Source organism: Calonectris borealis, chromosome 11 (genome assembly GCF_964195595.1).
Source record: "Calonectris borealis chromosome 11, bCalBor7.hap1.2, whole genome shotgun sequence".
Taxonomy (NCBI): domain Eukaryota; kingdom Metazoa; phylum Chordata; class Aves; order Procellariiformes; family Procellariidae; genus Calonectris; species Calonectris borealis.
This window is the reverse complement of record NC_134322.1, coordinates 21,253,667-21,279,857: the sequence shown is the minus strand read 5'-3', so window position 1 is coordinate 21,279,857 and position 26,191 is coordinate 21,253,667. Positions and strand designations below refer to the sequence as shown.

The following is a 26,191-nucleotide window of genomic DNA, read 5'->3' as shown; positions in this document are numbered from 1 at the left end:
GCCACAACACAATGTTTAAAATTAAGTAAGGTATTGATTTTCTTGGCTTTGGGGTCTGTTTCCACACTGCTGTTATAAGCATACTAGGATTTTATACTTGGTGAATCATTTATAATGTAGGTAATTGTATTTGATACCATTATGGTAAATCCACCTTCATACCAAATGGTAAAAAGAAGCAGAAGGCTCTATATTAGCAGAAGCCTTTTTTTTTCTGTACAACCGAATTCTCTGTGAGAACCTGCGTGCACACAGTTTTGGAATAGCATCTTTTCCCACCCCTGACCAATACTGCTTTGCAAGCAGGATTGCGTAGTGGAAATGTGTGCAGGGTGATGCATAGAGAAACTGCAGAGAACACAATCCTGGTGTTTGGGGCTGTGTTATCCTAAAAGATGGTCAGACACAACACTTAATCATCAGAATAAGTAAAAAATCAATTCTTGTTTATTATGAATGCTAAAAGCATACAAGTTCAGTATCTGCTAATTCCTTTTCTGAATAAAATTTCACCTATGATGGTGCTTTTTATCCCTAATAGCATTCTCATCAGCAGTGGCTTCCCATTTTATGGGGATGGATTCTAGGCAAAGCATAAGGAGTACCTAAGAATATCTGTTGTAAAGCGTTGTTGTTGTTTTCTTTTTAACTTCAACACTAGTAAATAATAATATCTTTAACCTTCTGACTTACAGCTCATCGCTCATTTCATTGCTGTGGCTTATGACTGCAGATTAAAATTTCTTGCATTCATCATGCCTGGTAAAGTAGCTTATTGGGATGAATAAATGACATACTAATTAGAAGAATAGTCTGAGTGAGAATAAGCTGCTTGAACTAGCTTTGATGGCGAAAAAATTACCTGTAGCTAGTTTCTCAAGATTATCAAAGAGATCCTCAAGTTAGAATGTCTGTCTTTGTAGATGCAAGGAACAAGGCAAAATGACCACACCAAGGGAAGGCGGTGGGAGGAGATGGTTGCTGTGGAATGGGAAACTGAAGGAGTTTTTACAAAGATTCAAGCCCTTTCCAGGCACTTGCTCTTCCAAGTAGTGAATGAGATATCCGTATGTGGCTTATTTTTATTTATATTTCCCACCATAAACTAGTAATGTATGTGTCTTAAAAAGTTAAATTGTTTAGGTTAGTTGTAGAGAAAAATTCCTTTTATATTATTCCTTTGTCATCTTATCCTGATTTTTCTATCTTGTAGTATGGCAACATTCAAACAGTACTAATCCTAATCTTTTGTAAGATTCCCATCTGGCTTCCTTACCTTTGTAATTACCACCATCTTACTTACGCATTGCTATGGACTTGTATGGATCATTGCAAGACGTGCTAGTGTAACACGCAGTCATTTGCCCCAAGTAGTTTATAGCCTGAGGTCCCAGTTGCCCAATATCAAACATGATTGTGTAGTCATAAGAAGTAGAAATGAACACAAAGAATGTTTCCAGGGCTGAAATATAAGCCTGGAACAAGAGTGACAAAACAAAGCGTGGGAGGAGAAGAGAAAGGCCTTACCACTGGGAGGCCATGGGATATCAGTAGTATGTCACCGTTTAGTTAATTTGCTACATTAAACTAAAACCACTGAAAGTAAAGAGTAGGATCTGATAAAAAGGAAAAATCAGAATGATGTTGTTATCAAAGAGACTAATTTTGAGAAGGGCCTTGCAAAAGGAAGGCCTGTATAGGTAAAATCCTAAGCAAAAGGGACGTGCCATACAGAGGTGGAAGGGATACGTAGTGCAGGTTGGGTGGAAGAGTAGAGACCAGGAATCTTTAAGACGACATCTCATATTCTGTTGTTCTTTGGTGCATCAGATCTGGTGAAGTGGGAGAACAGGATCTGCGAGTGTGAAGAGACTGACAACTGGGGCACGATTTCATGAGACAGGTACTTGCATGCAGCGTAGCGCCAGGAAGCGTGTGCAGTGGAATAGTGCTGGCTGTGGTCAGGCACCCGCACTCCAGCAGCGGCCCTGCCCTTCACGCTGCCCGAACTTCCTAAATGGACAATAAAGGAATAATCTGCTAATGAGCGAATTTTTTTCTCAACTCAAATAGTTAATGCTTTGCTTAAGCTCTGAAATTGGAAGCTTTGGATTCACCCCACCTACTACAACTGTCAATGTCTTATCCTGTGTATAAATGTCTAATCGTTTTCTGAATCCAGCTGACCTCTTGGTCTCAGTGCCAGCTTGTTTCAGGAAGCATTTTATATGGAATAATTTTCTTTTTACTGATTTAAATATGCTGCATTGGGCTTGTTGCCCTTTTTTTGAGACGGACACTAAATGGGAACACCCAGTCTATCTTCTTTATGTGATGGTTCATTTAATATAATATTATTTTATTTGTCTCAATTCTGAACTAAACTATCCTAATCTTTTTGTTTCACTTAATATGGAAAGCTTTTCGTCCCTTAAAATATTTTTGTGGTTGTTTTATGCTGCATTTCTTCCTGAGATGTCATAAATAGAACTGAACACAATATTCAGTAGATCATGTCATTGATTTTCTTACACTGAAAGCATGTAATCTGCTGGTTGCCTTGCGTATTCTGTTGCACCATTTGCATGTCCTGCAGTTAGTAATTTGAGAGAACTTCTTAAAAATTTCAAGTAATTGGTCATTTCTCTTTTGCCCGTTATTTCACTGTTTGGTAGGAAGAAGAGCAAGTTTCCTTCACAGAAATGATAAAAAACCATGTCCCATTCATACTGTGCTTAGCTCCTTGCTAAGGCTCTGATGATAAAGGGCCACATAATTTTATGTGTAGCTCAGCCGCCTGGTTCTCAAGTTTCTCTGCAGTTCTTGGCTTTACACAGTCAGCCCTACTGTGCTGTGCTCTTAATTTATCAGTTATTTTTAATATCTCATTTTTTATAATGGCTGATAGTGTTTTATTTTTAAACTTAATTCTCTCGAGTCTTTATTTAATAATTCATAGGATCTTGGGGAGGGGGTTGAGACTGATGGAGAGTAATCATGTGGCTTCTCTGCAATGTGTTTTATCTTCTGTTTTATAGCTGATCTCTTACACTGGCTGCAAGCCACTAATTCTCTCATAAGTTATCTGCTCCTGATACCACAGTGTTTTGTTTGTCTTTGGCTACTTTTTAGTAAGGGCCTTCATATCCTTTCTAATACTACTTTGTACTTTGCTATCCACAAGTTACTTTGCTAAACTGAAATTAATGTATTTTTGGCAATTGTGGTTTTTGCTGCATCAGAGGTTCAGCATAAAGATCTTTGGAGCCAGAGGTTGCAGTAGTCCAAGGGAGAGGGTTTTAAGTAAATTGAAGTTGCAGAATTGATGGATTCAATAATACAGTGATGATATACACTGTTTTCATTCTCAAGCTGTGCTCAGCAGAAGGATAACCACAACCGTTACTGTGTTTTGTAACTATAGCAGCAGTATGATGTTTTTCAGGTATTTCATTGTTGTTTATTGTGACTACATTCTGGAGAGGTTTAGGAAAGGTTTGGTAAAGTTTATTCTTCTAGATGTTTTCATGTGCTTAAACAAAAAAGATCAAAGGGCAGGATTTCAAGTAAGCCTGGGAAAGGTAAATCAAAGATAATTAGATTGGTCAAGATATAGTTATACCAGTGCATTTTTAATATGCTGTGAAGGGCTTAATTCTCATAATTTTGCTTAAATAGAGATGGGACAAACTTAAATGCACTAAAATTGAAGATAGGGGGTTTTTTAATTATCATTATCATGCTTGTTCCTGTCAGCTGATGTGCTTACCCTTAATTTGCTGCTAGATTTTAGAATGTTGTACACAGCCCTTTTTATGAAGCAAGGTAGACAAACTATTTATAAGTCTGGCTTATCTTACTGGGTTTTTCTTTTTAAAAAGTAAAAAATGAAAACTAATTTTCTGTGCAAGTAAAAAGCATCCCTAAAGAATATATCGTTGTCTGAATGATCATTATATGATCATATATATAGATGTCTGAATGGTCATTATAAATTTAAGTTTTATTAATGCTAAACGGTGATTTTTTTTCCAAAAGGAAAAAAAATACTTTTAATAGTTTTCTCCAGTTAAGAATCTCTTTCTTATTATTGGAACTCAGAAGAGTTCATATTCCAATACATGCCTTGGCTGGTCTGTTGGGCCTCAACACCAAATGTGAGAGCTTGTCCTTATTATTGTTTTTGTGTTCTCAATGTGATGATGGAGAATCTAATCAGATTACCGGGGCAGATCCTGAGGATTTCTTGCCTTTTCCTTGCTCTGTGGCTTATCTGTTTGGGTTAGGTAAAGTGTAAAGAAATGCCTGTTTTCTTCTGACGCATTACAGATTGTCTAACCCTAGGCAGGTTTTCGCTCCAGTTCATTGGTTATTTCCATCATGTTTTGTTCTTATAGGTTTTAGGTAGCAAAAACATTCAAGGGTTTCCTTCACTTAGTTTTACGAAATATTTCCGTAATTGAAACTCTCTTTAAATGAGAGAAAATAGTGTGGGAGGTTAAAAACAGAAATAGTTTGAAGTTGTTTTCCTGATTGTTTCACACTGTCTTGCAGCAAGATTGCAACTAGGTTTTTTTTCAGTACTTCAGGTAGAAGTGATTCTGTTGTCCTGTCCATCCATCATACCCCTTATATCTCAGCAGCATAGTACCACGGAGCTGAAGAGTGGTTCTAAAGTAAGTCGGCAACCTTTTAGTCTAGGTCACTGCCGCCTCAATATCCACTGCAGATTCATTGCATTTTCTGCAGAACTGTCATTTTATGGCCTTGGACAGTTACCAGGGCACTCGGTTCTGACTGGAAGGAAAAAAGAAAAAACTATCTGCAACAAGATAGAACTTCTCTTTTTTAACGGAAGTGATAATGCCTAGCATTAATGGAAATTTCCACCTGTGCTGTCTGCCGTAGTCACAGTTCTGGCTTGTTACAACAATGATCCGATATTGGGTGAATATTAGTCCACTTTGGGAATAAAATTGTGGCAGTCCATAATGCCATTTGCCATTATTTAGTTTCACATTTTTTCCTGGCATACCTCGTCTGAAGTAAGTGCCGTGACTGAACTGGGCATCACACTTCAGAGTCAGGGTCTATTTCTTGATCTTTCACCAGATTGTGAGTCGCTGTTCCTCTCTACAAAAATCTATGTTACAAAACACTCATTCACCTTGGTGAAGTGCTGTGAGATCTGTGAGTGCGCTACTCACAATTTTTAATATTGTTACTTTAGTTTTTATTTCTAAACTCTGCTGTGATACTATATAGGATCTTTTTTTCTTTTTTCTTTTTTTTTCTCCTCCTTGATTTACATTTCATTAATACATGCTGCAAAATTATTCAAAGCACAGTGCTTCTAGGTACTGAATGTAAACAAGTGTGTTTCTCAAAATGCCTTCAAATTGGGACCATGACTTCTCTGGCTGTGAAGCTCTTCTCTCTGCGTTATATTTCACGCATCTAACAGATATTGCAGTTAGCTTCCCTTGGGGTTTTGGTTTCCTTTGAAGTTGGACAAATGATATAAAATTTAAGAAGAATTATAATTTTTTTTTTATGGCATGAAGAACAAAAAAAAAACCTAATTAGCACATGTCAGATTTGTTTGTCGTGCCATTTATCTGTGCTGGCTGGTTCAGTGGCCCTGAGTCAGAACGTCTCAACGCTCTCTGGGAGATGGAGTGTTTCCACAGCCCATTGCCACCCAGGCAGGACAGTATGTGTGAAGTTGGAGCATTTCAGTTTTTCCAAAAAGTCTCTTAAAATGTTTACAATTATATAAAAGTTTAAAAGAAACAGAAATCAGATACTGGCAAAGAATAACCATCACTTTATTCTTGTTATGTTAGACTTACACTATTGTTTATGATGATCAGTGACTGTCCAGATCCCTGTAAGTGGTTCCGACAAAACCACAACGCCGTAGTGGTTTTGTGGTGTTTGGGCACTCCTATATAGGAAACCTAGTTTGGATTCCCATTGCTGAGTTTTTCAGTCCGAGGACATGCTTGCCAATGGTGAGAGGTTCGTGGGTTGTTCAGCAGCGATTTATTGGACTGTTGTCTGATAAGACGGCTGATCAATGCTGTTTATTCTGCAGCATAAAAATTGCAGGCCCATTTTCATGGATAGCTAAAGCTAAATGCCTTATCCCTGGAGGAGGACAAACAAAAGGAAATCTGTACCAAGTATCTAGTGATCTAAGAAGAGATCAAAGAGTGATAGTGTTACAATTACAAATGATGAAATGCACACTTGTGCATATTGCTCAGTAATACAGCAGGCATTCATTTAAGGGGAGTTTTTTGCAGCATACAGCATTGAAAATGTGTCTAATAGGTGCATTCATTTTAATATGCTCATTCATTGAGCAGGCCTGATTAATTAGTGCGTGTCACCATCTGGTACTTACTGAGACTATTCATTTTTAAAATGTTGAAATTGTAGGGAATGTTGCACACCAATTAAGTTCCTTTTAATTGGATTATGTTAGTATAAAGTATTACTGGAGAAGGCCTTCATTGTGATTCAGCCAGCATGCATCTAAGGGAGAACCGCCAGCCTGAAATTACTTAGAACAAAGGGAAAATGCCTGAAATGCATGTTTATTACATCTCTATGCACTCAACAAATATGATGTCCACAAAAAAGAGCCACAAAAATATTTCTGCATTTCTATGCAAGATTCAGTTTCCTGACATGAGGATATCTCAGCTGATTACTTCATCTCTGCACTGCAACTCTGAATCTGCCATCTTCTCTCTCTGACCTGGAAAGTGAAATACGTTTTTGCATTTCTGTTTGTTTGATACCAACTTAACAGGGCCAGACTGAGCCCTCCTGTGTGCAGTTGTGTATCTGCTGAAATGAGGAGCATTAGGCTCATTTACACAAAGAGTGATTTGGCCTTTAAAGCTGATAAACTATCTGTGCTGACTCAGCCATTTAGTGAATGAAGTATCACGATCTGCTGGCTGCAGCACCACATTAGGAGCAGAACTTGTCTGTCTGTACTTGTTCCTGTCACTGTGACTCACTTGGTGAGTTTTAGTTACTTAGCGTCACTGCACTGCAGTGTTTCCATGTATAAATGGTGAATAGTTATGTTTATCAGCTTACATAAAAGGTTTTGAGGTACAGGGATGAAATGCACAATGTTGATATTACGTATTTACTGTTAATGCTTTCTTTAGAAGCCTAATGCTGTTTTGTATTTAACATCTGAGGTTGTTATTGCCTTGATTTTGCAGAGATTGAGTATCTTCAAGTAAGTTCTGTCATCCGAACTACTCATTTCAGAAGAGCCAGGAGCTCTGTAGAGTACACATTCCCATTCCTTAGCAGTTAAATCGGCTGTGGTAGAAGCAGTGAAGTTACGGAAGAAAAGATACCTAATCACTATAGGAGCTTAAGAGATCTGATGTGCGACTGCCTGGATCTCTTGTTGACCTTCGTTTGTTTGAAGAGTAGGGGAAGAATCTAGAAATGAATAATGTCAGGATATTTTTTTCTTCTTGTATTTGTGTGCATTTTCATTACCTTCAGTGGACTCTGCTGCCCCTTACCAAGTTGTAGCTGCTGTTAACAGCAATGGAAGCAGTAGCCTGAACACGTGAAGAATGTTTTACATTTTTTTAATACTGAAAAAAGATTTCATTTCTGTTATTACTCATAATCACTCTCACTATAATTATCACTCATAATAGGGAATCTGTAGTTGAAACAGTAAATATATTTTCTTTAAAGGCAGAGGAAAACATCAGAAAAATCACTTAGTGGTACAGCAATGGAGAAACTTTTTGTTAGAATGCAAATACTTGTTTAGACATATAAAGGTCACTATGAATTTAATTTGAAATAGCACAGGAGTGCTTCTGATTTTAAGTATAGAAGTAGCACAATGTTGGAATTGTTTGGGGTTTTTTTTTAACATACATTTCCTCTTGTTTGAAGGTGCATGTTTCCTCTTTGTTACAGCTGCAGGCAGCGTCAAAGCATGCTACCGGAATTGCTCATCCTGCATGTGCTGAAGCCAATTGGAAACCCAGCTGTAGTTTATAAATCTGAGAAGTCAGTGGCTCTTGTCTATTTCACAGACTCTGTCAAAAATCATGTTAGAGTGCGTGGTTGTGTTTAAACCATTTCCATTAGGTGTTGAAGTGCAAAAGATCAAAAATAGCTGTACATTTCTTAGGTATTTTCTGTGTACAAGTTACATGTTTGCATTTACACGGACATGTCAACATGTATTTTATTTTTAAGCCAAATTGCTGCAGGTGGTACTCCTGGGATGTGGGATGTATGTTCACACAGAGATATGACCATGCTCCAACTGTTTTTACTCCAACTGGAGCGTTGCGTTATGGTTCTGCTAAGTTTCCTGTAGTCTGCATTCATATGTAGAGTGTAGCTCTCATTTGCGTTAGAGGAAAACTGATTAGTAGCAGTGTATCTGAGCTAATGAGAGTGAGTACAGCCAGCAGTAAAACATAAAAATAGTCATATGAAGGTGTGTAATAGAGTGCTTTCTCATTTCTACCCCAGCATTATTAGCAGAAAATGCTTAGCCTGGAACACCATAAAGCTGTCTGGTTTGTGATAGGATTCTAGAGCAAATGCAGTTTATGCAATTTCTGAGAAATAATATCACCCAGTTAAATCTTAAAAACCACACACATATGCACTAACCCTTTCGTTTAAATTGTTTGTTCAGAGGTTTTATGTAATGGAGAAATATATTTTCCAGGAAAACATTTAGTTTAGATTCCCATTAGTGTAACTTTACTCCTTTTATTTGTTAAATACATGAAAGGAAGGAGCTAACCAGGGTATAAAATTCTAGTATGTTCACTCGCGCTCTCTCTCTCTGATTTTAGGAGAATTATTTTTTAATATAATTTTTCTGCTTACAATATATGGGCTCGCAAAGTGTTGAAGCAACAAATCTTGGCAGAGATCAAAAAAAATACTAAGGCATTTTACTTTGTGTATATAAAACAAAGGCTGAAAGTTTGGGCAGATCTCTATCTGGCAGACTTTCTATCTCTTAGGTCATACAGAGAAAGCTTTTGGCACTGGCTTTTTGGCAAAAAGCTTTGTCTGGAAACATATTTAGTCAGCATATGAAATATGATAGCCCTGGTACCACGAATGTGTCTGAAGGTACTAATAGAGTTAGACTTCAGCCCCATCTGGTGTTGGAACAGGATTGCTATATTAGAGTTTTCCAGCATAGGACAGCCCTTTGCCAAAACACAGAGCAGTACGTGAGGAGACTGACAAATTCATACAAGTGTCAGTTTTACTAATGCTTTCTATTGTTTGCTACACTGATGAAAACCAGTTGTGCCCGTGGCGAATTCCAGCATGAATTCTGCTGCTGAGTTACTAACCATGGGCTCTATAGAGAGCTGCATCTTTAACTGAATGGGTTATTAATACCCTTACCGTGTACCTATGTGATCAGCAAGTATATTTTCACCTGAAGCCTATAAGAATATAAAGTTATTGATTTTCAGTGCCTGTGTTTACAGAAGTAGCGGTGACATACAGATTCTTTCATCCCTGTAAAACGTCTCCAATAATTTGAGTTATGCAACAGTGACGAAGAGACCAGACTTGTGGATTTGGCTAAAAATCTTCAGGCATTAATTCATGAAACTCTCAAATCCTGGATACTCCAATGACTGTAAAGCACAGCAGATTCATGTTTGTTTTTTACTTAAGGGTGGTCATTTCAGGAAATAAAAAGGCTCACTTTGGAAGAGATTTTCAATTCTTTTTCAATTGTTATTTCGGGAGGGGAGGTAGGTAGAAAAGCTACATGTGAAACAAATCAGGGACTAAAAATCCATAGCTTTGTTTTGAGGATATAAGAATGGTTTGTTGCTGCTATTATAAGCTAAAAGAGAAGAAAGAGTGACTTTCTAGAAAGGTTTCCTCAGCATTTTTATCTGACTTTTCCAGGATTGCAGTCCAGCCCGTCCCTTCAAACAAAATACCTGTCCAGTTATAATTTGACTCTGATGGAAAAAAGTGCTAAAATGGCAGAGTTTCAAATTGCTTGAACATATTTTGTCACTAAAGCTGAGCTCATTCATTCGAAGCTAAAACAGATTATCTCAATTGCATTTAGGAGAGTAAACATACTCTTACTTTCCTGTCTCATGTTTAAGTAGTTATGTTGAAAGCAATGTGCACTAATCTTCGGTTTTATATCCTCTTCCTAGCATTTGTTTTATTGGGCAAAATTAAAGGTCAATGGTCCTGAACTAGTCAAGAGAATTATTCTAAATTCTCAGTCATTGCCACTTCTCTCTCTCTTTCTCTGGTTTCAGTAATACAGGGCTTACCTGCCAGAGTTTTAATTCTTTATGTATGAGAAGAATGATATTTGCAACTTTTTTTGCATTTCAGTTACATAGTTTTGTAAATTTACGTTAAAAAAAGCTAAGACATCAGCAAAAGGCTACTTGCTTATTCCAAGTCGTTCATAGTGTAGAAAATGTAAGTATAATGATCAACCTGTTTTTTCCCCGTTCTTATCCTCATTCTCTTTTGTGTTTCAGAATGATCACTGCTCAAAACAGTAGCCATACTAAGTAAACAGACTGGAAACATATGGATGAAATTCTTACCATGCACTGAACAGCACGGCATCAAGCACAAAGCTCTGGGAAAATGTCTGCTTGCAACACTTTCACTGAACACGTCTGGAAACCTGGTGAATGTAAGAACTGCTTCAAGCCCAAAAGCTTGCATCAGTTACCCCCAGTATCTGAAAAAAAAACCCTCTCACATGGAAATCTGAAAACCAATGCAAACCAAAGTAACAGCCATCGTGGGAGAAATACAGGAAATTTCCGACCACCTGTGGCAAAGAAACCCACTATAGCTGTGAAACCCACCATGATGGTAGTAGATGGGCAGGGTGTATGTGGCGAAATCAGCACGCCAGATCATTGTGAGAATAAATCAGTACCTGCAGGTTGGAACCGAAACAAAGCTGTCTTGAACAAAAAACCACTGAACAATAATAATGAAGATGAAATTGAAGGTTATAGCCATGTTCGTAGGCCTTATGGCAACAATGATGGTGTAGGTAAGATACCAAATAACAATAATAATGGACTGACAGAAGTTTTGAAGGAGATTGCGGGTTTGGATACCACACCTCAGCTAACTGGAAATGAAATGAACTCAAGAGAAACCTTCTTGGGAAGAATAAATAATTGTTATAAAAGATCATTAGAAAGAAAGATCCCTCCAAGCTGCATGATGGGTGGAATGAAGGATTCACACAGTAAGCACGTTATTCTGAGTGGAAGCACTGAAGTAATAAGTAATGAAGGTGGACGTTTCTGTTATCCAGAGTTCTCTAGCGGAGACGAGAGTGAGGATGACACGTTTTTTGGCAGCATGCAAGAAGAGCATGAGAGCTGGGATGAAAGTGATGAAGAGTTGCTAGCAATGGAAATTCGTATGAGGGGCCAACCTCGCTTTGCTAATTTTAGAGCTAACACCCTATCTCCTGTTCAGTTCTGTGTTGACAAAAAATGGAATACCGTGCCCCTTAGAAACAAGTCTCTCCAGCGGATCTGTGCAGTAGATTATGACGACAGTTACGATGAAATTTTAAATGGTTATGGGGAAGAGGCTGTGATTCTTTATGGCCAAGAGAGCATGCAGAGCATGGTGTCTTCTGATTCTACATCTCCTGATTCTTCTTTGACAGAAGAGTCCCGTTCTGGAACAACCAGCAGTTCTTCACAGAAGCTCTGTAATGGAGGGTTATCTCCTAGTACTCCTCAGGACCTCAAATCGATTGAACCAGAATATGAAAGTCTTTGTGATAATCAACAAGTGAAGGATGTGTCAAAAGCTCCCAGAAATGCTCCAAAAAGTCTAGAAACTCACAAGGCAGTCCTTGCGCTTCGACTGGAAGAGAAGGACGGCAAAATTGCTGTGCAGACTGATAAGCAAGAGAATAAAAGTTCTTCAGATATTGCTGGTCAAGCTGTAACTATAAATTTGGTGCCTGTGGAAGAGCAAGCTAAACCTTACAGGGTGGTGAATATGGAACAACCAGTTTGCAAGCCATATACCATAGTAGATGTATCAGCTGCCATGACCAATGAATGTAAGGAGAATCAGACTGAAACCTCAGAAACCAAGAATACATCATCTAACCCAAGCTCACCAGTAACTCCAGGCACACCTATTACATCCTCAGCAGCATCACCTGTACGAGTAAATGCTAATCTGAAAAAATCCAGTGCAATCAGATATCAAGAAGTGTGGACTTCTAGTACTAGTCCAAGACAGAAGATACCTAAGGTGGAGTTAAGTGCTAACAGCTCAGGACCTTCTGTTCCTCCCAGGAAGACAAACCACAAGTCAGCTCCTACTTCACCTACAGCTACAAACATTTCTTCAAAAACTATCCCAGTTAAGTCTCCCAATTTATCTGAGATAAAATTCAACAGCTACAATAATGCTGGCATGCCACCTTTTCCTATTATCATTCATGATGAGCCCACTTACGCTAAGAGTTCCAAAAATGCTATTAAAGTTCCTATTGTAATCAATCCAAATGCATATGATAACCTGGCTATCTATAAAAGTTTTCTAGGGACCAGTGGAGAGCTATCCATCAAAGATAAAACTACTAGTGTAATAAGCCACACATATGAAGAAATAGAAACAGAAAGCAAAATGACTGAAGCCATAGGAAGTAAACCCACTGAATTTTCCCAAGTGAAGGGGGTGACTAATAGCTCTGAATGCAGGCTGGGTTCTGTGGCTCAAAAGGTCCAAGAGTTTAATAGCTGTCTCAGTAAAAGTCAGATATCACCACAGAGGAGTCATAGTTCTGACCACAGCTCCCCATCAAGAGTTCAGAAGACAACACAAGAGCCTGCAGCAAAAATAGACGTAACACCAGAGGCTTCTGTTGGCAGCAGCAGCGGTAGAGAGAACGCAAGCATGGTGCTTTCACAGATTGTGGCTTCTATCCAGCCTCCGCAGTCTCCTCCAGAAACGCCTCAGTCTGGACCCAAGTCTTGTAGCGTAGAAGAACTGTATTCCTTACCCCCTGATGCAGATGCTACTAAAAACACCCTGGTACGACCCAAGTCTCTGTTTACGTCACAGTCTGAAATAGAGTCATCCAAGACGGTGGAAAACACTGCCATTAAAATGCAGAAAGAGTCACTTTCACAGCCAGTTGCCACTCACTCTCCAAAGCCAGTGAGAGCCACCCCAAATACCACAAGTCCCAAAACAGAGCAAGCACCGCCATTTCCTCCTCCACGGTCCACTTCTTCACCCTATCATGCAAGTAACTTGTTGCAAAGACATTTCAGCAATTGGACCAAACCAAACAGTCCCACCAGGTCAACAGAGGCTGAGTCAATCCTTCATTCAGAAGGTCGCCGAGCTGCTGATGCAAAACCCAAACGCTGGATATCGTTTAAGAGCTTCTTCCGCCGCAGGAAAACTGATGATGAGGAAGACAAAGAGAAAGAAAGAGAGAAAGGAAAATTGGTGGGTCTTGATGGAACTGTTATACATATGCTCCCCCCTCCTCCAGTTCAACGTCATCACTGGTTCAGTGAGGCAAAGTCAGACTCCAGTGAGAAGCCGTCGATTGTTTTCATGTATAGATGTGAACCGGCACAAGCTGAACCAAAGGCTGACCACCAAAACAGGAGTGGAGCGGAGTCTGCTATCGCAGATGCATTAGCAAAAGACAAAGGAGAAACGCAGGAAAAGTCTCCAGAGAGCTCTGAACAGAAAATAGCAAGCCATTCATCACCACCTCAGATTCCCAAGAAAATCCCCAGGTAATCTGCTCATCTTTTTAGTCACTTACTTAGTTGTGAACTGTCCTGTATATGCTGCTGAAAAGGGAAGAAATTAAGGAGTTTTATTACATTAAGTGTAATTTTTCCAAAATATATTTATTTTAGGTAACTTAAAGCATATTGGATATCAGAAAGGATAAAAAAAAATATTAGAAACAGTACCTAATATTTGGAGTTTGTATTGCAGATTCACTACTATGTCACAATAGCCATGTTACATTGAATCATATACATTTTCCAGAATTTCTAGTTTAAGAAAGTGTTCTTATGTTGTAGGAAACTAAAGAATTCCTCTGCAGAAATAGAAGGCAACTATTGAAAAGTATAATAGAAATTAAAAGATCTGTGACTCATAAAAGGTGATGTGCTAACTTTATCTCACATACCCAAGAATACAAGAGATGCTAATTAACCTGATGCTACACTGCAACATCACTGCAGCACTCCCAAAATAAACCATGTAAAAAAGTAATAATAGAATTAAATTATCTATAAAATAATCTATCTTTGTTTGTAAGGCCTTTAGTGATGAATATCTTTTGTCCCCTAACAATATTGGATTCAGTAGAGCTGGATGCTCCATTTCTGCCTGACAGTTTTGTTCAGTGATTTCATTTTTAATTTTTTTTTAAATCAGAATTTAGTAAAATGATTCGTTGTTTCAGTTCCTGTGAAAGTATTTGGTCAGTAGATATTTATTTTACTCCTGTAAGTTCACGGTAGTTGCACGTTTTAGGTTTGTCTGTTGGTTTAAAGGTCTGTTTGTTCCCTTATCAAGGGTACACATGCTTTCTTGGTTGTCTCTGAACACAAAGAACCGTGTTTCTTTCCAGATACGCGTTGTTTTCAACATACCACTGAGTTCCAACAGCTCATGACAATGCATAACCTAAGAGGGCTGGAGACATTTGCTGCAATCAGTCACGTGGGCATAGTATGCATTTCCCCGAGTACAGACCACAGCTGTCGATGTATTGGAATATGTCTTCCAACGTTATTATACAAACCAATTCCAAAATAGCTTCAAACGTGCATTCTTTAACTCATTATAACAATAACCTAGTGGTAGGAAATAAAAAATTTTGTGAAGTTCGAGCTCTGTGTGAGCTTCAGAAAATATATCATGGCAGTCTTCTTTGTTTTTCTTCCTCTGTTGTCTATACAAGAAAGTTGCAGTGATTTTTAGTTAAAATGGTTTTAAAGTTGACTTAAACTAATAGAAATCTTGGTGTGAGCATAGTTTGAGTTTACCGTAAACTGATTGCTGCTTGCCTTAAGGTAAAATAACTATGTCTTAAATTAACCAAGAAGTGACCGTTTGCATCAAGTATAATTAAATCACTTCTCTATCACATCTTGGGAACACTGATACAGCATTCTCGTGAAGATCAGGACTACTTTTCAGGCTATTTGTCTTTTGTCAGACATGGACAGCTTTGGGTTTTGTAATGTAAGGTGTTGATAGGGTTTATCATAGTATGATGTAAAGCTGGTTTCTGTAGATTTACGTTTGAAGTAATTGCCCCAATACAAAATAGGATGGTCTCCAAAACCTTAGTGTGCTGTCTGTTTCTGCAGACTTGAATGAACTGCAATCTCAAGGTCAAGAATTTTATTTAAAAAAAAAAAAAAAGGTACGTGAAAATTAACAAATGGGGTTTAAAAAAATCCCAGTACAAATTGGGGGTGTGAGTTTTAGAAACATTAAGCACTTTCACAAACTATTAAAGTCAGTAGGAGCTCTAAGCATTCAGCATCTCTGCAAGATGTACAGTACCACAATAATACAGGGGTGGGGGCGATGACAAAAGGGGGTGTCCCTGTATTTACAGGGACATGTAAATACAGGGACACATTACAGTTTAAGGCTGAAGACAGTGGGGAATGTACCCAGGGTTAGAATAACCCTTCATAGGAGTCTAGTGTCTCTAGACTTACCCTAATTAAATGAGGAGAAGTAGGCAGCTTTAGAGAGCAAGTTAAAGAATTGGAGAAGTGCTCTCAACCCCTCTTTAGAGGAACCCAATTTTTCTATTATCTCCAGGGAAACCTAGAGAAAATGAGATTGTACCAACATTTTTTTTTAGCAGCGTTACTGAATAGATTGCCATCAGGAGATTCACTTGCTCCCACCTCCTTAGTGCCCGGCTCTAGTGCTGGCAAGACAGTTCATGTGGTCACCTGTGGTGAACCAGACTGGGGAAGTTATCCGAGTGAAAAATAACTTTGCAGTTATTTTTCAGCCAGATCAATTTGCTGATCTGACAGGGGGACCAGTCAGGAAGGAGCAGCTGCTTATCTCGGTGGCAAAAGGGCAATAACAAGCTAATGGCTGCGGTCATAGTTGGCACTTGTTCTTAGATTACCCTAGGGATGGTGCTGTTATAATGTTTTATATTTTTGCGCTATTACCGGAATACCTTCTGCCCTTACTGTTGAAGGCAATCGGTCATTCTGTCCTGTCTCATTCACTTATTTCAAAAAGTATGGTTACTCTTTATTTTTCTGCAAGTCATGATGATATTGGCTAAAACCATATCTCACAGTTTTCCCTGGTGAAAATTGGAATTCTCCAAATGTTAGAATTGGAATTTCTTCTTTCTAGCAATATTGTTCTATGGTTTCTACAAATTTCAAAGAAAATACTGAGTGCTGAGAAATATACGTGGGAACACTGGACAGTGGATATCTTTATCCTTCAGTTATTATATTCAGTTACCTTGATGCAATTTGATGCCTTAAGTTATGAGGGATTTTACTTAATTTTTAATATTGCTAAAGAGACCAAGTGAAACCTTGTAGTGTCAAAAATAAATTTAATTTTTTTTGTTTAAGGGTTTTGGCTTTTGTTTTTAATAGTAGGTGAGGATCAGACTTGTCAACTTTTTGCACAAGCAGGAGACATAACAGACGAGATGCTATACTTGTTCTGTGTTAACTCTTCAGGTATTAGTAAGAGGTTAGTGTTAATTCAGGCTAAAATTAAAATATGTGCATGGAAAAGATGTTTAAAATCTTGAGTTAAGCTTGCAGAGGCTTAGAGAAAACAGAAGACATGCAGATAGCAATCAATGAATGTGACACTTTTCTAACTGAGAATGCCAACAAAAGTAAGCTCACTGAAAAACCAAACTGATGACCTTGAAAATAAGATAAGCTTTAAAAATGTCAAATTACTGGAGGGTCTTGAAGGAAAATTAAACGAAGACACAATATTTCCTTACTTTGCAATGTAACATAGCTGCTAAAGATTGATAACATAAGCACAAAACAGTCCTAAATGTATTTCAAGTTATCACTAGAAAGGTCAGTTTTTCCCTTTGAACAGCACTTGCAAAATAGTTCTTTGGAAAGTTGAAAACTATCTCTCTGTTATACAAAAGAACTTGGTATTTGTTTATCCATGTGATTGTTTCTTTCTGTTTGGTGCCAGGATGCACATATGATGGTTCAAAAGGAGCCAGCAAGTACTAATGTATTAAATTTACCAAAAGTTTGTAGATGGATTTTTTGCTGAAAATCAGCACTCACATCAGCTTTATCATTAATTGGAATGAAAATCTTGTGTTCTTAGAACACCTGTAGTACATGATGCAGCAGTTGTTCTCAGGCAAAACCTAAAATTGACCTCTGAAAAAGATAACATGATATTTCTGGCCTAAGTCATTGTAATTGATGAAGGTGGTACAGCACAGTGTGGAATCCATACAGATGTTTAAAAAAAAGATTCTTCAAAGGCTTTGTTATCTAGCGGATCAGACTGTTGCTATTGGAGTTTCACAAGATAAAGGTTTCTCTTCTCCTTCATTGAGAGATCACTGCTTATACCCAGTAGCGGCTTTTTAGATTGAGACGTTTCCTAAAAGAAAACTGCAGCACAGCCTTCTGATTCTTCCTTTCCTATCTTCATAAACCACATCAGAGCAGAACTAAAACCTCATTCAGCACTGTTGTAGATGGCAGTGCCGTTGTAAATCAAGGTACAGCTGATTTGTGCACAGCCATTTCCATTTCAGTTACGTATTAAACTGAACAGTTTCCTTTCATAGCTACAAGTCAGCCATAACTTTCCTTTATAGGATCTTTGGGCCAGACTTGGATGAACTAAAGATAAAACTGTATGTTTACTGAAGTACTTCCTTCAAGTAGTGAGGTCTGTATATTCATTCCATTCTGGTTTAGGTAAGAAAGTATTTCTTCACAGCTAAAGTTGGGATTACCAACCTAATTCCTAAAACGATGTTAACTTTGTCAAAAGGATTTGAAACTAAGCTAGTAGTTCTGTTGTTCCATAGCTACAGATTACTATCCTGTTGTTTAATCTTGCTTCCAAAAGGAGTGAAATGCTTTGTGTTTGTGTGTGTATATATATACACACACACACGTTTTAAAGATTTGGGTTTTTTCTTAAAAACATGCTTCTCCATTGCAGTTACACACTACCTCAGCAATTTGCGTTCTTTTAAGGCTACTTTTTGTGAAAGTAGCCCCTGGGCATTTTACTGGGCACATTCATGGGCTCTATACTTATCAGAAGACATAGATATCAAAGCTTTTGGAAATTTCTTGTTATCCTTCAAATCTTACCCCAGTGCCACGCTCATTGTACAAATAGTTCACCTCGAATAACTTCCAGCCAGATTGCTGCTCCTGAAATTAACATAAATGTCAGTGACGGATGAGAATCTTTTAGAAAATTGGCCAAAGACTTGCACAGTTCCTGCTGCTGTGGAAGCGTTTCAATAGTAGATGCTTTTTGTTGTGCTGATTGCCTTGACTGACGACTGTTCACACTGTTTGGTTTAAATTACAGTAAGCCAAATGTGATTTCAAGAATCTGAGTTAGGCATCGAATTTCCATATACAGGCAATGCAAAAAGATAATTCCAGTGAAGTGATTTAGAGCACCAAGACTTAAAATGCCCCAAGCGGGTTATCTCTTCAGTGGGTTTTTTAGTAATTTCTGTTATGCCACTAACTGTTATTTAAGGAAAAAAAATATAGGTGTATAGGTGACTGGGCCTAGAGGTGTGCCACATTGCATATCATCTGTGGTTTGACTGAGAACCTGAACAGCGTAGGGAATGGAGCTTACGTGTAGGCTCTCTTGATTCAGTGGGACAGGAGCCATGAAATTACTCTAAGTGCTCTGTGTATCTAGAGGAATATGAATGTTATAACAGATTACTCAGTAAAAACAACTGGAATCATTGTTCTTCAAAAATGTAGTCATGTATTAAGACCAGGATCACATCCAGAGACAGGCAGGAATAACCACCACTGCCACATCCCACTTTCTCATTGTCATTGATCCAATCCTGCAGATGCCACAGCTGCTTCAGAAACTACTTGAGAAGAGAACAAAATCTTTTAAATCACAGTAGGGCTGTGTTTAAAAAAAAGTCCTTCCCGGTTTAGAGAACCTCTTGTGTAAGTGCTAAGGTAAGGTTCTCACCTGAATCCAAAAATCTTTTAAGTGTAGCTTGCATAAATTGGTGAGGAGAATTGAAGGATATTATAGCTGAAAATTCTTGCTTGAGCAAGTCTACTGAAATGGGAGGAATTCTCACCTCAAAAGTTCAGGGGGAACTATCAACTCCCCCTTCTCCCCAAAACTATCTTGATTTGCTTTTTTTTAGTATCAGCAAGGTTTATTTACCTTACTCAGCAGTGCTCTACAATGCTTTTAAGAGCATTAACCATCTATCTTACCCTGATTCATCAGTGAAAAACTTTTGTGAGATTTTTCTCTAGAATACCTCTATGCTAACAGAATTGGAAATTTATGCGTGTTCATTAAGCAAAATGTTTGGTAACATTTTATGTGAAGATTTGTAAACACTGAGGACTGTTAAAGAACCAAGTAGAAGGGACTTTACTATTTATTATTTTATAAATTTAGATTAAGATATGGTAAATCATGTATTATTGTTCTTAACTCCTCTAATACAGTCTGCAAAATGGAAAGACTGAGAACTTAAAATGGATAAAGAAAAATGGGGTTTTTTTTATAATGCACAATTAATCTGTGGAACTCACTGCCATTAAGTTTCACTGACACTAAAGAGCTTAGCAGGATGTCTTTACTGGATTATCAAATGTATTCCCATTATCCATGCAAGCATTGCATTATACAAGATTTTTAAAAAAAAAATATAAATTCTCATGCTTCAGGACTAAGCCAACTTCTAAATAAGAATTAGGAATAAACTTCATGGCTTATTTCAGATTATTAGTTGAGAAGTTTCTTTCATTTTCCTTTTAAGTGACTATTTCTGGCTAATGGTGGTGATGAGGAGCTGAACTGCATGAGCCCCTGGAATGGGTTTTCTGTACCCATAATGTATTCTGATTGAAACCTGGGCACCGATCATCTTTGCTCAGTGTTTTGCAGAAATAAAGTGGTCTGTGTTCGGAGTGGAAGTTCCTGTGTAAGGTGGCCTTTGACCACCCTCAAGCCATTAACCTCTCTGCATTTTTCCTCAAGCATTATTCAGTCAATTTAGGCTTTATATTAGCTTTATTAGCTTAAAAATGTAGGGCCTGAGGGGATCTCAAAGGGATCTCTTTGAAACTAAATGTATCTACAAGTTCCATGGGTTTTTTTTGTGTAAAACTAAGTCATCTTCCATGTCAGGCTCTCGCATCTCAAACTGTACAACTACCATTATTGCTTTGCTGATGTCCAGTCAGGGTGGGGATCAGAGTCTCAGCTGGGTCTAAGGCCACATCAGCTTTTCTCTGTGTTTTTGTCACTAATTTCTGCCACTTGGATTTATGTGCTGTCTTACAGAGAACTGTAGTCCCTCAGTTTGCCCTCTAGATCTGACACTAATTCAGGAATGCATTCTCAGAATCACTTCTTACAAGTATTCCACTTTATCTCCCTCATATTCATTGCTGTTTATTAATCACTCTAATTGAGAAGGCATGCTCTGAATAGAGGAAAATACAGGTCAAACAATAGCTGTGATTCCACTGTCCTTAGAAAAATTAACACTACACAGCCTGCTTTCTGGATTCTTACTATTCCCAAAAGACCAAGGCAAGTTAGACCACATCATCTTTTGACTATCCTCCAAAAACTGTGTGAAGGAGGAGGGCCTGAGGAAAGGAGTTAGGAGCATTCTTCCCTGCAGAAAAAACACTTTTAAGACAATTTTGAGCTTGTGCACACGTGAATGACAAGTGTGTGAATTCAGTGGCATGTTATCTGAAGGACAGTCATTTTTATGGCAAGTTTTTTTGCTGCACATAATCTCAGTTTCTTAGGAAAACAAATGTGTTCTCTGTGCGCAGAGTGCTGCTCCCTCCATTAGCTCAGTAGTTGTTTAGTTGCAGCCACATGTGCCCAAGGAGCAGAGTTCTCTAAGGTAATTCATTTCCTATGAAGTTTGTTTTTGAAATAAAAAAGGGAAAAGAAAAAGGCTTGGACAGAGGAGGCTGCGCCCACTATGGTAAAAGCTAAATATGTGCTCTTATGCAAGGCATCAAAGAATCCATCCTGGCAAAATATCTATAAATATCCCAAATAAGGAGATAGCTTTAAGTATCACTTGCTGTCAACAAGCAGATACAAAGTTATCAGGCTTTAATGGTTCCAATCTCAGAGAACTGCTTGTTTATCAGATGCTCTACTTTTCTCAAAAACTAGTAGTTTTAGCTGTTTAGACTATTTCATGAAGCAAAAGCAATTGGGAATTTGGCTCTTGTAGCTTACTGAGTAAGGATGTTTTCCCCTTTTGTTCCTTCTGTGTTCTGTCGACGCTGATTACGGGTTGGCATTTTGCTTGTTGAGTCACTGTACTGCGTATGTATGCTTGATCTCTCAGTCTTTACTGTTAAGCTACAGGGAAGCATTTCCCCACAGATTTTATGGCCTGACATCTAACTGCTGTGATTTAAAATGTATTCGATTCAGACACTAAAACTGGTTGGAATACAGATTTGAGATATTCACTTACTTTTAACAGTAGGTTAGTCAAAGTTCTTAAAACTCCTCTTGAAATTTGAACCTGCTTTTCCTTAACTAATTAACATGACTAAGACCATAGTTGTCATACCAAAACAGTGATGTAGTAGGCTGTGAACTATTTTTCATCCACGAAGGCAGTGGAAGAGTTAAGAAGGCAGAGCTGTAACTAACTGGTTTCCTGGGGCGCTTTGGCAAGTCCCTGGGACCAACCCCCTAAGGTAAACATTAAGGTGCAGTAGGTGTATCACTCTGTGCAGAGTTCAGCCCTGTTGCTTACAGCTTGCACAACTTGTAGCACATCAGAACACTGTGGAATCAATGGCTCGCCAGAGTTTCAAGACATGATTAAAAGACTCAAGAAGGCCCTGAAAGAATTTCCTTTAATGGGGAATTGTGTGAGTGAGTACAGTGGGTGAGTTGGTATTTTTTTCTTTCTTCCTTTCTAGCTGTTGGTTTACTTTGGCAAAACGCTTCTGAGCTTAGGTTTAGTGTATGTGCTTGCATGTGTCTGGTTTGGAGAATGAATATGTTCTGTACCTCACCAATCGATACTAAAAAATTACTTTGAGATATGATAATTCCTGGTTTGTGGCAATGACAGAACTGTAAAGCTATTAGAACCTATTTCTTGTTAAAGAAAACATTCTTACTGAGGAATGCAGGTATGTATATGATTTACAGCAACTACAAGTCTTTAGTTTAATTTCTCACCATCTTGAGAGCCTTGTTACTGCTTTAATTTTATGTATGCTTTACTCTGAAATTATATTAGGTTAACTCTTTAATGTGGATATATTTATGGCACATGGAATGTTCTTCACACCATTCCTATGCATGGTACTAAAATGAACAAAAAATTTTATGCTGATTAAAGATTACATCTTTTTGAACTTATGCCATTTTTTCTCTTTTACTAACAAGTTCTAATGAGTTTTGTTTGTATCAGCCTGCAGTTAAAATTCATGAGTCTGAGTAGAAACAGCATGTGCGTGCTGCACTGTACATGGGGTCTTGTGTTATGCAAAGTATTGGCATGTTTTAATCTTTGTAGTCTGGGATTGCTAGAAGATTGTGTATCATGATTTTCAGTATTTTGGCTTTGGCATAGAGAGACATATGCCTACAATTTATGTTAACTCTTTGAGGATCTAATCTCTCTTTCCACTATAAGGATTTGTATTACGGGAACTCGGCTGCTCTGCCTATTTAAAAATGCATAATTTTTGTTTCTGTTCATCAGAAGTTATGTTAAGTTTTAAATCTTTACCACAAAAATTAAATATCTGTACAGACATACGATGTGGTGATCATCTTTTGAAGGAAGTGTGTTACTCCTATCCCTTATGGAAGTCACAAGTACTTAACATTCTTGCTGTTCTATTTGATCAGGCTCTAATAATGAGAAGTAGAGAATAGGACATATGCTCTTGAGATTTGGCCTATGATGAGTATTTGTTTCTGTGAGTGAGAGAGCATAAAGGCACAGAAATATTTTTGCTCGGACATGTTTTATGTGGCATATTATTGATAATTGCTGCTATGTTTTCAATAGGACTGAATAAACCTGAACATTTTTTTAATATATATATATAACACGCATAATTTTTAAATCATACTGCAGTAAATATATCCATGGAAACCGATTGAATCCATGATTTCACAGTTCTGTGCTATAAGTCATCACAGGTTGATTAAAACTTCATAGCTAAGAGCAAGCACAGAGGAATGATTTCATGGCCTTTTGCAATTGGCCTAATGGAGATGGATTTTAATCCTGGAGAATTTTATATGGGAAATAGATTACTGGCTTAGATGAGCTACTGGTCTGTTTCCCAAAGTGTCAGTTCCCCAAATCCTACCAGTATATGAAAATGTATCATTAAAGTTTTATGCATTTATTAAGACTTAACAGCCCCCTTGCTATGCCTTGGTATCTTTGATTAAAGCAAAATTGTTCTGATTAGTAAAAAGCACCTTAAACTCTGCTGCTGTCCTATGAGTCCTACACATTTTATGCAGAATCATACCTGCATATATATGCCTACATATGTTGATTGTAGTCAGCTGTAAAACATTTTATTATCCCTTTTGATGAAAGGCATGAACTACTACTACATGTTACTATTTCAGTCAAAAGTTCTTTCTTCTTACTAAGGAAAATAAATATTGTAGAAAGTTGTTCTTAAAAAAAGGAGGGTGAAAGGAGCTTATTTCTTTACCAGTTCATTCCCTTTGCTGAAGATATTTAGTGCCTAATCTGGTATTTTGCCAGTAGGATGTGGTACCCAGCTGTGGTCTCCAGGTGATTTTGTTTTGTTTCAGTCAAGTGCCCGATGACACGACACTGGAGGATTTGTCCCCTCGTGTTCCTAGAGCCGTGTTTGTGAAACAGGACAATGGTGGCAGTGCCTCGGTCATACCAGTATCATCTGTCCGTGTCCCACAAGGGGAGGAAGAAAAGGAAGAAGCTTCAAATTCTCCTGACTTAAATCCTTGCAGTGCTACGTACAGCAATTTAGGTAAGTGTATTCTCACAGAAGAAAATTTAATTAGATCAGATTTTGGACACCTTTCCAGAGAAGGTGAAGAACCTTTTCTTCTGAACAGTTCAATACACTTTCAAAAGGTTAGTTTTTAAAGACAAACTTTTTAATATTAATTTATAGAAAATAAAATTATGTTGTCTCATTCTGAGATACACAACCAAGAAAGTGAAGATTCAACAAACTCAAAGGTTTTCTTTGTCTTAAAACTATCTTTTAATTGCCCTTAATGATAAACATCTCAAACACTTTTAAAAGACACATTGTTTTATCTATTTGGAGGAATTTTTATCAGAGAGGTTTAAAATACAGAGCAAATTACCTAATTTTTTTAGAAACAATAAGTAGATTTCAATATTTTTCCAAACTTCAACAGAAGATAGGACTTTTTATTTTAGAGAATCAGTAACTGCTAAAATATTTGTAGTCATCTTTTGTTGACTAAAACCTTTCTTATCCTAGTCTGAGAGTTTACTTTTGCTCCTTCAGAAGAGTTTGAGGTATGAATGTCCTGAAGGTACTGCACAGTCTATTCAACTGTCACTGAATTCCTGACTCATATTAAAAAGACACATGGATGCAGGGCTTCTCTGGAAGATAAGCAAGCAAGGCAAATAAGCATCTCCCGATACATAGTATCAATATTATCAGCCTAATTTTCTAAAGCATTTTGATTTGCAGTACTGCAAATCAAGGAATACCTACAGCCAGATTTTCTAGAAGAACAAAAATTTCTCACTTATTTACGTTCAAGAATATCTGAATACGCGTTTTTCAGTAACGCTCCAGTCCTGTAAGCATATCAACTTATTAAGCATTTGGACAAGAGTAAACTGACTGCATTGAGATGGCTCACAAGTACAGGGGTTTGGCATGTCCACACAGGTTTGAGGGATCAAGGACTAAATTTTAAACCCTCAGGTGCATGCATTCCTTAGACATTTAGTGATACTGTTGCATTTTTTTGCTTAAATGTGAATTAGTGGAGAACTTATTAGTGTGTTCTGCTAATGACACCTTAATTAGGTATTGGTTATAAAGCACAAAGAGGAAAAATATCCTGCCCAAGAGTGATACTAACATCTACTGAGAAATTTTAACTTTAAGGAGGAGAACTAAAATTTATATTTTTATGGTGAATTATTCAAAGATCTAATTAATTATTTTCAATTCATTGAGATACACCTATATATCTCTACCTATATATTTTCTGTATTTAGGACATAGCTACATTACAGATAGAATCCAGGCAGTAGACCTAGCTACATCAAAACTATGTATAGCATGGTTAGCCCATGTTCCTAACCAGACTGGACATATAAAAGGATCAAGCTAAGGTATCATTTAATGTATGAAATATCTCTTATTCCTCATGGTGAGATTGCTATTTTTTAGCCAGAGTGCTCACGCAGTCAAGGGATTACTTGCATTTCATAGCCAAAGTAATGATACTGTGAATCTTCTGTTTAAATCTTTACTCAATTTAGCTCAATTTTCTTATGCAAGTTGTTATACCTGATGGCAACTGCTTCATCGTTAGATGAGTTAGATATGCTTCTGTCCATAGATCTCTGTCCTTCCCACAACGTCTCACAAACTGGGAGTAGTCAACTCACGGGAAACACAATAAAATACCATTAAACACTGGAACAGGTTGCCCAGAGAAGTTGTGGAGTCTCCACCTGTGGAGATACACAAAACCAGACTGGACATGGTCCTGGACAACCTGTTCCAGCTGTTGAACTTGACCATCTCAAGAGGTCCCTTCCAACCTAAATGCTTCTGTGATTCTGTGATCACTTCCATCAGTC

The 26,191-nt window shown here is 37.7% G+C and overlaps 1 protein-coding gene across 17 annotated transcripts in view; it reads left to right on the top strand.

The window, feature by feature from the left end:
* Nucleotides 1-26,191, top strand: part of PEAK1 (pseudopodium enriched atypical kinase 1) — a 124,357-nt gene that overhangs the window by 72,205 nt on the left and 25,961 nt on the right. For 8 of the 17 annotated variants that reach the window (XM_075160437.1, XM_075160448.1, XM_075160436.1 and 5 more), the window contains 3 exons: nucleotides 10,566-13,841; nucleotides 22,133-22,249; nucleotides 24,160-24,356. In XM_075160437.1, coding sequence (XP_075016538.1) covers nucleotides 10,678-13,841; nucleotides 22,133-22,249; nucleotides 24,160-24,356 — 3,478 coding nt within the window. In that variant the 5' untranslated portion in view covers nucleotides 10,566-10,677. Of the gene's footprint in view, nucleotides 1-923; nucleotides 1,068-1,830; nucleotides 1,904-7,950; nucleotides 8,068-10,565; nucleotides 13,842-14,695; nucleotides 15,701-22,132; nucleotides 22,250-24,159; nucleotides 24,357-26,191 lie in introns of those variants that run through there. The other 9 variants (XM_075160439.1, XM_075160449.1, XM_075160446.1 and 6 more) reach the window with 7 other exon arrangements.